This window comes from Rhea americana, unplaced genomic scaffold (genome assembly GCF_003343005.1).
Source record: "Rhea americana isolate MKP2758 unplaced genomic scaffold, rheAme1 scaffold_152, whole genome shotgun sequence".
Classification (NCBI taxonomy): domain Eukaryota; kingdom Metazoa; phylum Chordata; class Aves; order Rheiformes; family Rheidae; genus Rhea; species Rhea americana.
Window position 1 is genome coordinate 572,511 of NW_028185617.1, and position 16,107 is coordinate 588,617.

Genomic DNA, 16,107 nt, shown 5'->3' on the forward strand with positions numbered 1-16,107 from the left:
GATAATCTAGACTACTGTATCAGACTGTTGATTCTTTTCTTCATTTGCAACTTCCAATGTCCAGATTTCAAATTAAGGGAAATATAATTACTTGTCAATACTTAAGTAGATCTTAAAAAAGGGGGGAAGGGGCAGGGGATATTTTATATTTGCATRATTAACCAGAGGAAAAGATCAAGCCAGTTAAGTATGGCTATGTTTAATTAATACATGAGAGTAATGACTGAAATAAACATTAATCCTTTTTCTTTTCTGTAATCTGTCTTATTTTAAACAATGAGTTGTTAAATTAGATATTCATATAAGAAGGAAAACTAACAAGAAAGGTATAAAACAGTAATATATATTAAGCAGGCTGGGTCTGAAAAATGTTTATCTGTGTGTGGATCATTTTGGGAACTATATATAACTTTACATCATAGTTTAATGCTTTCAGTGATGTAACTATGTTGATRTCACTTGTTTATCTTTGGATTCATATGTTTAAATAAAATTATTTTGCACTACTTAAGAAAGAACATTTCATGTAACTATGTCAAAAATACGGGCTGATTTTGTGATTACTGATAGACTAGTCTAATGGTCATGGAAATATTGTCAATCTGTGTAATCACACATGCTCCCGCTCCTTAAATCCTAAAAAATATATGCTGCTATTTCTATGGGATGATAGTCTCATACCTTACACCATTGATGTACTGTCATACTGTTTATTTGCTACAACCACCTTGGTGATATCTGTCACATGGATGTGACTCTTGCTTTGACAATGCAAAGCCAAGTGATATGAATTAGTTTCTGCATCTTTCCAGGATGTGATGCTTCAGATCCTTCAGCTTGAATTAAATAATTCTTCCATCCACAAATACAGCTGAAAGTTGGACTTGACATGGATCAATATGATCTGGGGCTAAATTTCTAAATGTGACTGATTATGTTAGCATCATGCCCACAGATCAATATTGAGTTTTATTATGAACCTGACTCTATAATTGGGTTTAATCAATAAACTTTTGTCTCCTTTTCTTTAGAAATTTTAGATTTGTACTATGCATTTTTTTCGGAATTGCATTTAGTATACACTTAGATCTATACTTTTCTAGTAATAAATATAAAAAGACCCAGGTTTGAATTTAAAGGAACAAAGAGCTAAGACCCTATTGAAAGGAGAAGTCAATTTTTAAGTTGATAAGACTGTTCACCCCAATACAGTCTATAGAATCTAAGACAGCTAATGTGCTAATACATAACTAGTCCTTTTGGGCACTGTAAGGCTTTTTCTGTCCATACTTGATAGATAATTCACATTGAGAACTTTGACAAAACATAGCATTAATGAAAGCAATCRCTAGAGCTTCTCTTTTGATAAACCCGCGGGGTTTAAAGGCGTTGAAAGATGCAATCTGTGAAGAACAATAAATTTGGGCCTTTGATTGAAGTGCCATTTGGGATGGTATGTTTTCTTGATGTATTTACACAAAAATGATGCTCCCTTTTTCACTACTCTTTGCTTGAAGGTTGAAGGAGCTCTTTGCCATTACTACATTAAGGTTTGTCTCATTAAAAGCTGAGTACAAAAAGAAGGCTGGAAATGACCTAGCTCAAGCTAGTGTGTTCATTTCTGCTCCAGTTTGCCATTTGAGAAGCAGTGTTCAAACCATGGAGAATATTTCTGAGTGGCACTTTCATCTGCAGTAAATATGTTCTTCCTTATCAGAAAAAAATAACCACATAAACCATTTGTTTTCTTTTCTTTTCCTTTTCTGTTCTTTTTTCCTTTTTTTTCCTTTTCTTTTCCTTTCCTTTTCTTTTCCTTTCCTTTTCTTTTCCTTTGCTTTTCTTTTCTTTGCTTTTCTTTTCCTTTGCTTTCTCTTTCTCTTTCTGCTTTTCTTTCTCTTTCTCTTTTCAGCAGAGGAAAGGATTTTTATTTGTTTATCTCACTAAAATTAGAAAGAGAGCCACACAAATCRAGGAAATTGCAGAATACATCTTTTGTACTCATAAAATTGTTTGTAAATTGGAACATTTGAAGAGCTCTGCTAGAAAACAGTGCTTTCAGGATTATTTTAATATTCTATTCTGTAGTTTCAGATACCTTTATAAATTGTTTTGTTTAGTTTGTCATTTTGTTTTTCACTGTTACATTCCATGGATTTTTATAGTGATAAAAATATAATTCATTAAAATTATTGTCAGAATATAAAGCAGGGTTCTATAGTTACTTGGAGTATCTCAGCATATACTTGTGTAATTTATTTCTTTGTCATGTTTTCAAGAGAGTTTATATGTTGAGACTTATCTACCATGTGTACGCTTTTGTTTGTAAATAGGCACACACTCTCACATGTATTGTTCTACACATTTTCTCCTTTCTATGAACAGATGCAGACCGTGGTCAGAAACATGGCATGGATGARTTTATTTCTGCTAATCCCTGCAAATTTGACCACGCTTCCCTCTTCAGACTGCTTCAGAGGCAGACCTTGGATCACAGATTGAATGACTCCTATTCTTGCTTGGTGAGTACCGCCTGGAAGATAGATAGAAAGTGAGAAATAGTTGTTACAAAGTAGTCCTTTCCTCCTAGTTCATTCAATAGCTGTGGTTGTCATTGGAATAAAGGATCCAGTCGATTGGCTTCAAATTTGAAAATTATACACTTGTAGACTGTTGCTCTGCCACTCAATAGAGAAGCAAAGAGACTCGAACTGCCTCTGATTTTATCAGCTGAAGTTTATCCTGGCCTCTRTGAAGGTCTGAATAAAGAGAAGATTTTAATAATCACAAGAGCCCCTGTGGAAGKATTTACTGACACCTGTAGAGGCATTTTAGGGTACAAATGCGGGCTCCCACATGTCACACGSAGACATCTGTCACGTAATTCCTCATTTCCTTGGGCTCTGCGGATGGAGAAACACTGAAAGAAAGGAAGCAGAACCACAATAATATAGATTTATGAACACGTTTGCACTACCTGAACTGTAAGCAAGGTGGGAGTATAATTATTAAACAGAAACAAGTAAAGTGTGATCTCTGTTTCAAAATGAATGTTTTTCACATTTGAAGACAGCTATAAAAGAGAAAGGACTGACATTACCTTCCTCCATGTTTACAGCTGCTGTTTTCCTTTCCTTTGTAATACTTTCTGTGCTGTGCTTTCTGGGGTTAGGAGTCGAGGATGAGGCTGCTTCTGATTTCATTTACAATAGGGAAGACCAGCACTGATCCTCTGAAAGTCAGAGAATACACATATATCAAACAGGTTTGTGTGGATCAGACCTTGTAACCTCCCGAGGCTTTATTTTTCAGCTGATAATGTCTAGAATGGGCACCAAAAATACCTAATTTTGACTAATATCTAGTCAAGTTATGTAGCACGTATTTTTCACTTTACCAACACAACAACAACAAAAAAGCATTTTTTTATTATTTTATTTATTTACTGAGGCTGGTTAGTAATGTAATGCCAAGATAATATTGATTTTTTAGGTTTGCTTGCAAGTATAAAAAAATGGTTATTTGATAACAGTTGCTTCCTTTTTAAAATACTACCAGATAAGTATGTATAGAAAAAGTTAAAGGACTCATTTTCTATCTGTGGGTTGCACACTGAATCAAAGAAAAGGCCTGAAGGTACATCTGTACAAAGTAATTGGCACTCAAAGAGAAAATGGTTAGCTTTCTAACAGTGCATTGGGGTCAAAATCTTTTTTTTATAATAATAATATAGTAAGACACTTAATATAACCTTGAAATCAGGAACTTTCAGGAGAGGTTATTTGAAATACACAGTGCTATAGCAACCGTAAAGCGGATGCATTTCTTATTGTTCTTTTTAAAATTCTTATTTAAGATTCATTTCAAATAGCAGGTAATCTTTTCTTTTTGTGAAATTACGTATTTAACTCTATACATATTTTATGTTATTTAAATATTGARAATACCAAGAAAGAAATAGAATATGTGAGCATATCTGTAGATATGGTATTCTTCCTGAATTGCTCATTCCCTATAATTTAAAAACTAACGGTATCCTTACAGTTCGATAAAATACAATCACATATACAACTTAAGTCCAAAAAAGAAAGGAAAAATTAAAGAATGAGAAAAAAACATACTCTTTGATTAAATTATTATCTGACCTAAACTTCTATAATTTCACATCCTCATAGACAGAACTAGACAATAGGGAATTTTGTTTTTTCTTTTGTTGTTTGTTTTTTTTTTTTTTGCAATTATACAATAAATAGAAACTATGTAGTTACCTAATGCTCTGTAGTGCATAACTGTTAAGCGTTGACAAGAGTTATGCATCATGCGGGGTTCAACAAGGGCAAGGAAAACATATGTTTATATAAAGATGACCACACTAAAGCAGATCTCTTACAGTGACTGAAATTAAAGTAATGAGATGTTTAACAAATTACGTTCCTGTCAGAATTATTTTCTGTTCTAAAAAGACACAGAAGTTTTAATAAAGGCTTATTTCCTTTTGGTATTGCTATGAGTTGAGATATATTCAGCTGTTTGTCATATATTTAGTTAAAATTAGAAATAGTTCAGTTTGTTTTGTGATGAAGTACTGGCAGAATATCGGTCACAATAATGACGGTTCATTATATCTGAGATAGGATACATAATATTCCCCAAATTCAGTTAAAATTCCTTTCTTTCTTATTTCAGGAAAGTACTGTATTTTCCAACAGCTCTTTTATATAAAGTACATGAGCTGGATATTAGTCTAAAATTCTGAGTATTTTGAGGGTACTCTAAGTGATCTTTAGAAACAGATGAAAATCATTAGAGGAAGTGGAAGCATTAGCTTCAGTGAGGTGACTCAGGACCAAACAGATTTATGGAGTAACTCTGAGAAATCCTCATTAACAAATAATATGTTGAATCCAAGAGCTGGGAGAGARTACAGAAATTAAATTCCTATCTCATGCAATTCTTTTTGTAAAGTTAAACCGTGAATGACTCAGGCCTRATATGAATATATATTTAAGTAGTTTCCTACTTTTTTTGCTTATATTTTGTATAAATGTTAGACATTTGAGCTTGCAGAAGTATACACAAGCAATGTTGAAATGTAGTCTTCTGCTCCTAAATTGGTAATATGAATTCATGACCTGCAAAATCATTTTGCTTATTCAAGTTGTTTTTATATTTGACTTTAGTTATTCCTCAATAACCTCTTTTAATCATTTGGCAGGGATAGGGAGAGGGAAATATCATGATTAAGAAAAATAAATAAATAAAAATACCTATTTAAAACTATCATGTAATAGCTGTGGATTTCCAAGGCTTATGTCAGGTTATATCTCCCCACAGCTTTTTAGAAGTTTACTGTGTCATCTTTTTCACTTGGGAAGGTTACAAGCAGGGCTACTTTGTTTTCCTTTCCTACAACAAAAATAAACTTCTTTACGTTGTGGATTCACTCAAGAACTGTGTCTGTGATGGGAAGGAGTCTCTACACTGTTAGTGTATGTATCGGGGTTATGCTGTTCTGCTCTGATCAAGCCTTTTCCCTAAACAAGCCCTCAAATTTCCAATCAAAATAATGCCCCAGAATAGYTAATTTAGATATAAGGGCAAATCTTATTCATYTCCCCAGGTAGCGTTTAACAAACGCCTAGCTTTATATTTCTTGTCTTAATATAAGTTGTTAAAAAGGGATAAGCATGTTACATAAGCAACATGAGGCAAACAATCAAACTGTGGCTCAGATTACAGTTTCAGCCACAGGGAATTGACCATATAAAAACTATATTTTAACCATTCTTGTTAATGTGCCTTACCATTACTCAAATGTTCTCTTGTAGCCTACTATAATCAATTTTGTAACTTCAACAAAATTAATTACTTTAAGTGGTTAGTTATTTTATATTAGGTAGAGTGTCAGATTTTGATATAATTGAATCTGTAGAGGCTTTGGGTGTATTAGTCACTTTTTGTAAACCATCTATATCATAGTCTTTTTAGAAAGAGGGCTACTGTTGGATCTGGCTGCTCTAAAACAGACTATTGACATTAGTCAGCTGTAAGTCTTTCTAGTCTAAAAAGTTTATATAAAACACACAAAAATACATTCTTTTATTTTGCTTGATTTAAAAGCAGTGAGTGGAAAAAGRAATCTCAACACGTTTTATTTTTTTTGCCCTTCTCTTTCAGGGTTGGTTTAGCCCAGGCCAAGTCTTCGTGCTAGACGAGTACTGTGCTCGCTACGGAGTGCGAGGCTGCCATCGCCATCTTTGCTACCTTAATGAATTGATTGAACATTCAGAAAATGGTTCTGTCATTGATCCAACCTTGCTCCACTACAGTTTTGCATTTTGTGCTTCTCATGTTCATGGTAACAGGTAATATAGTGGGAAAACACATGTATACATTTGTAGCCTGAGGATAAAGCAAAAGTATATATAGGCTCTTGCTTTCACCAGATAGATAGAGAAGCTGTACACTAAAAGTCAATTCATAAAATTGTCTTCAGGAGTTTTGGAGGTTCTATAGAGTTTACTAGGAAAAACAAACAAACAAAAACAAACAAACAAAAAACAAACAAACAAAATCTTCCTCTGAGTTTATGATCTCTTAATATAGTGTGTGTTTTCTTGAGCAGTATATAGATGGACTGATTCAAGGCAAAAGCAAATCTTTCTGTTTAAAAGATGGTCTTTTGCATTCTGTATTTTTATAGTGTTAGTGGATAGTGTTTACAGTTAATGTTATGAACAACATTGCAGTTTATGGGAAGCTTTGATTCTTTTTCTACAGTCTGTAGCTTGGCAACTAGTCATATGATACTGAATTCTTCTTGCTCTGCTACCATAGAGAGAAAAAATATATATTGAGAATGTAGTGTGACCCCTATACAGAGGAAGCTAGAATACTTCTGCAATTCTTTCCATTAGAGGGATATGCTGCTTCAGGAGCTGTTGGTCACAGTACTGCTCTTGGGATGATGTCTTCGTTCCACTAGAGAGCGAAGGACTTGGAAAAGATATTGTTGATTTGCTCTGCTAAACATTAGAAATAGTTGCACGTGTTCTTTAAAAGATGCCTTTGCCTCATCTATTTCAGACTGTAAGGGAACTAGTTTGCTGCTGAGCAGTGGGCATTGGACATAGGATCATAGGATAGCTCAAGTGGGAAGGGACCTCAGGAAATCTCCAGTCCAACTTCCTATGCAAAGCAGAGTCAGCTGTGATGTCAGTCCAGGTTGCTCAGAGCTTAATCCAGTCAAGTCTTACCCAGTTCTGAACCTCTCTTGATTCAGTTTGCCTGTTGTCTTGTGTCCTCCTGCCATGCACCACTGTGAAAGATGATCTCCCAGGAGTTGCTTGGGGGGGGCTGTTCTTTCACCCCCCCAAGACTCTTCTTCAGGCTGAACAAGCTCAGCTCCCTCGGCCTCTTCTCACAGTGCAAGGGCTCCAGCTCCCAGACCACCATGGTGGCCCCCTGCAGAACTCACTCCAAGTTATCGATGCCTTTCTTGTATCGAGGTGTGGACCATTATCAAGTTAAAACACAACATGCATTTACAACCTACGGTACCACACTGAATTTGTACATTGCTGTAGGAAATGTTTTTAAACAAAAATAACAAAAAAAAATCCCAGTCTCCCTATTTCAACTAATCCAATCCTGCCATGAGAAGAAAACCTATTCCCAGTCCCCAAAAGCAATTACTGTGATGCCCTCGGCAAATCCCCCAAATCAAATCCTACTATAATCACAGTAGGGATCAGAGGAAAGAGAAGTTTTCTTGTCAACATGTTGCTCTGCAAGCAGTCAGTCATAAAGACTATTCTACTCAAGCCAGTAAAGAGAATGAAATCCTTAAAAAGGACTAAAAATATTGTTTTCCCCATTGGCTCAGACAAAACCTTCCATCTGTGAGGACAGGAGCTGGGCATCTGTGACCTGAGTGATTTGTTAGTGTGAGACTAACATTAGGTAACCCCTAATTATAATACCCCAAATTAAAATGTTTTTGTATGTGCCTGAAATATTCTCAAGGATCTTAATGTACATACTGGTTAGATAGGAGGGTTTCTGGCTTTTACTTGGTAACCTATTCTCTGTAAAGCATGCTTCTTTTGTCAATTCCTGAAGAACCTGACACATTCATATTTCCTATAGAGTCTATGTCTTTGTTGTTTCTAGCCTTTTGATTACTGGTTTCAACCTAACAAGACAATACAGTGATAATTGCTCAAACTTCTTTGAAGAATTCAAAAGAAAGGTAGATATATTTCTTTTTATTTCATAATTTAAGTGAAGGACAACAGTGTGTGCAATGCTTAAAAAAAAATCTCAGGGAACACACCATTTACACAGGGGTAAGCACTCTGTATTCTGTCTATTCCTTCTGTATAGATATTCTCTGAATAGCATTACGAGTGTTTTAGGAATAAAAGAAGTGTTGAACAGAGAGGGTCTGACTAGAACTGAGATATTGTACAAAGAAAGAAAAAAGAAAGATGAAGAAAGAAGAAAAGTAAGCCAAGGACAGAAGCAGACACACTCACTGAGGATGACAGACACATATATACACACATAATACATCCACTCATTCATCTACCACAGCACTAAGGAATAGCAAAAGGGAAAAAAAGAATTTCACAGACAATGCATGACAGGCCAAAGTTCTAGGCTGATCCATGGTGTTATACATCTTAGTTTTATAAGTCAGGCTGAGAATTAGAAAGACCACAGCACAAAGACAAAGAGTTTTATACTTTGGACATGATGTATTCAATTTTTATTTTCCCTCCGCTTCACAGGGTCATCTTAGACCTTCTGCTAGCCTGAGAAAGATCATCAAAGATAATGTAAACTTGAAATCAGGAGGTGGAAGAGTGTGTAGAAATGCAGCGATATCTGCAGTTCAAAATTGTCTCTTTCTTTTATACATGAATTTTAGAGTATCAGGCAATATAATGACGCTTTTGTCATTTCTGGTAGTCGAGTGAGGAAGGGCTCAGGTGCAAATCAAAGCAAAACTACAAAATATACTGGGACTATACCTGGACACAGGTATATATAGACTATATATATATATATATATATATAGTCTATATATATATCTATATATATATATAGACAGGTATATATATATATAGACTGAGCACATCAGTGGCTGCATCCGATTTGCTAAATAAAACCATCCAGAAAGCTGCCCCTTGACTGACTGTCCATTAGTTGTTAGCACTCTGAGATCCCAGGCATGGTTTATGTGCCTGTACTGAATACTGTCAATAGACATGGTGGGAAAGGCTGAATCAGTTTTGGCTCTTTCTGCTCTTCATATGTATTCAACACTCTTCCTGGAGATTTTGAACTCTCAAGTAACCCATATGTTCTTTTTAACACCCTAGGACTTGAAATATAAACTCTTTCAAGCTGTAGTAACAGTACTCTTGCAGGCTGCCACACAATGCCTTGTTTTTATTTTAGAAAACCTGGAATAAATACATGAAAATGAATTGTTAATTCCTAGGGCATCAGGGAGAATGTGGAGCAAAGAGGAGAAGCACAGAGGAGACTGGKCTGAGCTCTGTGCAAACTGGATGCAGCAGACCTTGCCATTTGGTTTCTGGACTGGAGAACAACCCTTGACTGTATTGCTTCCTGAGACAAAAATGTAGTTAACAAGTTCTAGGAAAGTTAGCAAGCATGATTATACTTAACACATTTCTCAGGTCAGTGTTTTTATTTTGGCGACTGGAGTGTTTCTGCAGAACTAACCACAATATGCTATGTTACAGACTGAGGATTTCAAGTGTCATTTATATCTGCCCTTTGTTGCTGGGAAGAACATTGGACTGGGCTAACAAACYGCTTACTTAAAAGTGGTATTTCTCTTTTTGTGCTTAACATGACGTTCTTAATACATTCTATTCTTAAATAGCCAGAGAGCAAAAGCTTTTAGTAAAGGAATAGCTGSCTGAGTGTTAAAACAAACACATCCTTATTTCTGAATCAAATGATTCCTTTTCCTCTAGCAAATAAAATCAGCCTGCCCTAGCTGTGCCTTTGCAGAAGTGCTAGGCAACTTTACAATACAGTCTCATTTTGTTCCTCTTCACAATGTTTTTCTTCTCAAATGTTCTACTGTAATAGTCCCCATCAAAATCATTAGTTCACAAGAGAACTTTTCCCACTGCTGTTATTCACACACTTGTGCATCTCTGGTGAAAGTGAAATGGGCAGAACAGAGAATGATACTATATTCCTGAAGGCTGACATTTCAGTCTAAACAGTCCAGGTGGGAGCTATTGTTTTCTTCCTTATSGTCTTCACTTTTGTCTACTTTTCACACTGTGACTTCTATTCAGTCCCTCTTGTCTGAAATGGATGCTGGTGGGTAATACACAAAGTGCAAAGTGACTTCTTTCCACCTGCTGAGTTACARACAGAATTGAAAAATTCAAAATTCAAGCATATTCCCACTATACCTTTTTCTATTCAGAAGGAAAAATGATTTGTTGGAAATTCATATATGAATAGTGAAGGTGAAAGTAATGCTACAAAAACCTCTTTATAACCAAGGATAAGTATGTTCTTTTTGCCTTAGTTCTGAAGTCTTCAGCACATGTGTATTGCACATGTGTATTTGAATAGAACAGTCATACTGAGTCAGCCCAAGGCTTCTACTCATCCAGTAGCCTGTCTCCAGCATTCACTTGGTTGGAGTAAGAAAAGAGCAGCACATGTAATACTTGTTGGGTGCTCTTCCAGTTTCTAACTCTTTGCAGCCTGGAATATTTCCTGAGCTAAATGTGTATTTAGTAACTTGGAGTGAGCCTATGTTTCAGGTACTCATCCTTTATGCCCATGAGCCCTTTGCATCCACCACAACACCCTCTGGCAGCAAGGACCATGAGTCAGCTTCGTCTTGCATGAAGAACTCTGCTGTTTTTGAACTTTTGAACTCCTTCAAGTCTTGTTTCATTCTCTGTTGGCATTAGAAGAGACAGAATGTGTGTGTGTATGTGAGAGGGATCCTTCTCTAGCATCTCTTTGCTAATTACAATTTTTTAAAGCTCTGTTGTGGCCTCCTTGCTTATCCTTCACTTAYCTATCCACAGTCATCTGAGGAGTCCTGTTGTCTTTGGCTGTTCCTGTCCAGGGCAGTTCCATATTTTTGATTTCCTTATTGCCCTTCTCTGAAGTTTTTCCACCACTACTAAATCATTTTGAAATGAGAGGATTGAACTACTTCCCTATTCAAGAATTATGAGTGAACCGTGCATTCATAATATGCTGGATAGACTGTATGCATGTTTTCTGCTATTCCCTATTCTTTTCTAGTAATTCCTAATGTTAGATTGCTTTTTTGACCACTACTGACCACCTTTTCATGGAATTTTCCATCATAACACCAAGATCTGTATTGAAATAGCAAATGACCATCAAAGGAGCCAATGTGAGGTGAAGGCTGGTTTTTTTGTTTGTTTTTTTTTTTTGTTTGTTTGTTTTTGGTTTTGTTTTTTACATTTACCTATCTTGGCCGGTATTTACTGGTTTATTGCCATTAATTTTCGTAAGGTTCTTCTGTAATAATAAGGTAATTCTGTACTATGTACATGTAACTATCATTGCCAAGTCTCACYTCAATTCTTAGCCATTTACAAGGTCATTTGTAAATATTGTAAAATCGCACAGATCTCTGCACAGATCATGCAGAACTCCACTGATAACTTCCTTTYGCTGCAGCTGCTCACAGTTCATTCCTACTCTCTCTTTTTTTACAATAATTGTAAAGACAGTCCCTGCTATTCAGTGGCTGCTTAGTTGCCTTAAAAGCTTTTTGTGAGGGACTTTKGTTTCAAGAACTCCAAGTTTAGTATATGAATCAAATCACCCTCATCCACATGTTTTTGATGTTACAGAACTTAATTTTGGAATTAAGCACTCCAGAGAAAGACCACTAAGATGATTAAGGGACTGGAGCATCTCTCTTATGAAGAAAGGCTGAGAGAAACCTTCTTCAGCCTGGAGAAGAAAAGATGGGGGGATCTTATCAATGTGCATAAATATTTGAAGGGAGGGTGTAAAGAGAATGGAGTCAGACTTTTCTCAGTCATGATCAGCAATATGACAAGAAGCAATAGGCACAAACTGAAACACAGGAAGATCCATCTGAACATGAGGAAAAACTTCTTTCCTGTGAGGGTGACCAAGCACTRGAACAAATTGCCTAGAGAGTTTGTGGAGTCTCTGTCCTCAGAGATATTCAAAAGCTGTCTGGGTAGGGTCCTGTGCAGCATGTGTTAGGTGACCTTGCTTAAGCAGAGGGGTTGGACTAGCATATCTCGAGAGGTCCATTCTGACATCAACCATTCTGAGATTCTGTGATTCTTCCTAAAAGTGTTATATTCTTTCATGTATATTTTTGTGTCAAAAATGTCTGAATGGCATGTAGACTTTCTCTTAGGTGATTTGTTTTCCCAAGAAATATCTGAACCATTGCTAACAGCATCTTGTGGAACTTAATTCAGTTTTAAGCAGTTGAAGGTGCTTCTTTTTCTGCTGTGCTTCTTATACATTCCCAGCACCACAGGTTCTTTCCTGGTTCTGTCTATGCTGTAGTGATAGTGCTACAAGGTCATCTTCCTGTTACTTTTTTTGATAATTGGGCCTTACTGCTTTAATCTTAGATCTGTTCCAAGATGATGTCCAAAAAGTGGAGGAGAGAGCTTGAGATCCATCACAGTATAGGGTCTTTAGGGCAACATGTTGTATCAGAAGGTGTATTCCATCTGTTCATTTAAATTGTCTCTCATGTTAGAGCAGCCAAAGACTTAAAAGCCATTTTTTGTGTAATTTGTCTCATTTTTCTGTCAGTCATCTACAACAATGGGAAAAGTTGGGAATTTTGAAGAAAAGGTGTATTTTTATTCAAAAGGCTTAATTCAGATGTAGGAAAAAGCGTCATTTGAAGTCAGTCACTATTTCCCCAGAATAATGAAATGAGAAAATATACATTTTAAGACTGATATGCTGTCTGAGTATGTGCTTCTAGATGAGAAGCAATGTTCTCTGAAAACTGGGAAAACTAGTCAAATCTTGGACAGTTATATCCCTATTCTTCAAATGAATGTAACCTTCCTCTTTTCTAAGTAAGGTTCATTGGCCAGTGCTGTGAACAGGATAACTTTCTCAACAGCCTTTCAGTTTTATGTACTGCCCTGTGCAAAACATTTTGCATCATCCAGTTCATTCTTGATCTTTGGAAGCTGATACTTTCTGAGGTATATGGAGTTCATAGGAAGGTAAACCTTTTGATTAATCCATTTTCACCTTTTTAAGTGGTTCGCTTCTTATGAGGATCATAGTCCAAGCCTCTGATGTGTGGTCCCTCAACCACTAAGTATTTTTTAAATAAACAATGATGTCCTATTAATAACAGAGCTTTCTATGTGTTAGTGTTGTAAATAGCCCTCAAAAATTTATCCACAGACTTCTCCTGAGTTCAATGCTCAAAGAAGAATTCTTGGCTCTATCTCAGGCACTAAATGAAGCCATATTAACCTCACCTTTGGTTTAAGAAAGGATGCTGTCCTGTGCTGGAAAGTACTGATAATTAAAATTCGCTGATCTCAAATTTTACGCTCACTAAAATATTCACAGTGGCACTTTTTTAACATATCAAGAGAGATATGCTTCTGAAAAGCCTCAGAGAAATTGTCAATGGAAAGGAAATCACAAATCATACATTACTGAGAAATAATAGAACAAAGTTTTAGGGTAATAGCTACCATCTTAGGCAATGAAGGAACAGCTAGTATTACATACTCGCACCCTTTCTAAACATTATATGTTGTTTTGTCAGTAATTTCAACTGATTAATGCTTATGCATATTCATATGCCTTAGGTAAAATTATGTTATTTTAATCCATGTTTAGCCTTTCAGTAGGACCTTGATGATCCCCATCTAGAATATAACTACCTAAAAGATCATGAAAATTAACCTGATTTATCATTTTAATATGTTTTAGAGGCCTTCAGAATTGTCTTTTTCTTTCACTTTTGAAAAAGATGATATGACCTGTAAGCAGATGTAGGATCAGCTTTAGAAATGCATGCAGCAGAAGGCTCTATTGTGCCAGTTTTCTTTTATAAGAATGTTTGAAGAGTAGTTAATATAAACACCAAAATGCTCGGTCTTCAAGTGCCTGCTGGTTAAAGCTATATATAAATGCCACATGATAATTTGCTGTCTTCTTTTTCTGTTAAAAAAGGTGTCTGCTCTGCCTGTTTCTAAGCTGATAATGCAAATCATTATTTTCCTCAGACTCATCTAGCACAAATGCCTTAATTAACATGATTGTGTTTTAAAGGAAAATTTGGCTATTAAATTTTGGTAAATGAATAATCAAATCTCTTCATCACAACGCTGAATAATTTAATTTTATGTTTACTAAGAAATAAGAAGTCAAACTTTTATCTTGCTGATTTGAAAATTGTCACTGCTCTTTCATTTTGTTGTGCATGCTGCTGAATTTGAAAACAAGTGCTCTTAGAAAACAYTGAAGTCCTCTAAAACAATTTGTTTCTAGAAGCCAAGATGACCTGGAAGTTTTGTTTTTGTTTTTCTTACACCATTGAAATGTAATTTATTGCATAAATGTTCTGAAGTAAGACTTCAACTGAAGTATTTTTCTTGTATTTTGTTTTTCATCATAATTTCTCTTCTTTTCCTGGCAATTCTGTTTGTCAGTTTTGCTATTTTCATCTCTATGTGTAAGTACATATTAGTATCAACTCACGTATTCCTATTCTCTTACTCTTTTTTTTTTTTTTTTTTTTTTTTTTTTTTGGCAGGCCAAAGTGATGGCCTATGTTTTTAACAAGGAAAACTTCTTGAAATGCCTTTAAGCATTTGTAAGGTATGCAAATATGCCAAAAGCAAGGAATTGATGATGTATCACAGAAAGAAAACAACCTTCAGCCACGTTCAGTTCATAATACACATACCTGTCGCAGCTAAACAGGCCTGCTTAAGTTAACAATTTCACCCTTTGACAGGCCAATAGGAGAAGCTATTTCCAAAGTTGGGGATTGAAATCATCTACTATCAACCCAGTGTCCAGCATATCTAATAGCCATTGGTATTACAACACCATTTTTCTCACTCATGCCAATAGCTATTCAGAGGGATCTTAATCCTACAATGCACCAAGTGACCTCTGAAAATTATTGCAGGCTTAAGACCTGTAGACATCAGAATATTTCTAGAGGTACTCCAGACCTTAAAGAAGGATCAAGTGAATAAAGATGGTCAATGGATTTAGGGAAAAACCKAAATCCACCACCTAATTCATCACATTCTCAAGAGTAACTACCACCAGGACTGTAATTTTGCAAGTTTGTCATAGTACAAGTTTTTTGTTTGCTTTTAAGAATTCTGGCTGACCTCTGGTTTTGATGGTATTATTTAGCAATGTCTACTGGTCAAACAGCTACTTCCCACTTGAATTTACTAGCTTTAGTTCATGAGGGTTGTGCCTGTATTTATCTTCTGATCTATAAGTCTGAGTGAATTAAACAAGTTGAGATGTGACTAGAGACAACATTATGTCTGTGTCAGTTAGACTGTGATCTAAGCAGACCAGACAGGCCCATCCAAATCCAACTGACAGAGCTTTCGGAAAATGGCTCTTCTGTTCACTGGTTAGTTTTCATCTAGCTTTCTAATCCCCAAAGCAGTTGTGAAGAATGAGGAGGAGGAAAGAAATGTGGAGGAAAGGAAGATTCACTTTTCCTTCTTCACCTTCTTGGGAATATAATGTTCAAGTGGTGTCATATGTACAACAGCATGAAAACACTGTAGTACTCTTCTCAAGAAAATCCATAGCTTTTCCTGGGTGAGTTCTTGAAAGAGTGGTCCTAGTCTTCAGTAGTGGTTTTGAATTGAACAATCAAGTCCAAATCACCATCTATAGCATTTTTGATAGTAGGAAAGATGTACCCGTTGTTGTTTTATTTTTAGTTGCAAAATAGTTCTTGCATAATTTCTGCATGATCTCATCTTTTTTATTCCATCTATTCAATAAGTGACTGCTTGTATTGGCTTTTCCTGGAAGACACAGTAG

At 35.7% G+C, this 16,107-nt stretch overlaps 1 protein-coding gene across 1 annotated transcript in view; it reads left to right on the plus strand.

Annotated features, from left to right (window-relative positions):
- CADPS2 (calcium dependent secretion activator 2) overlaps nt 1–16,107 on the plus strand; it is a 277,978-nt gene that overhangs the window by 171,974 nt on the left and 89,897 nt on the right. Inside the window, exons 13-14 of the mRNA XM_085299698.1 lie at nt 2,383–2,519; nt 6,175–6,362. Of these exons, the coding sequence (XP_085155824.1) occupies nt 2,383–2,519; nt 6,175–6,362 (325 nt within the window). The remainder of the gene's footprint in view (nt 1–2,382; nt 2,520–6,174; nt 6,363–16,107) is intronic.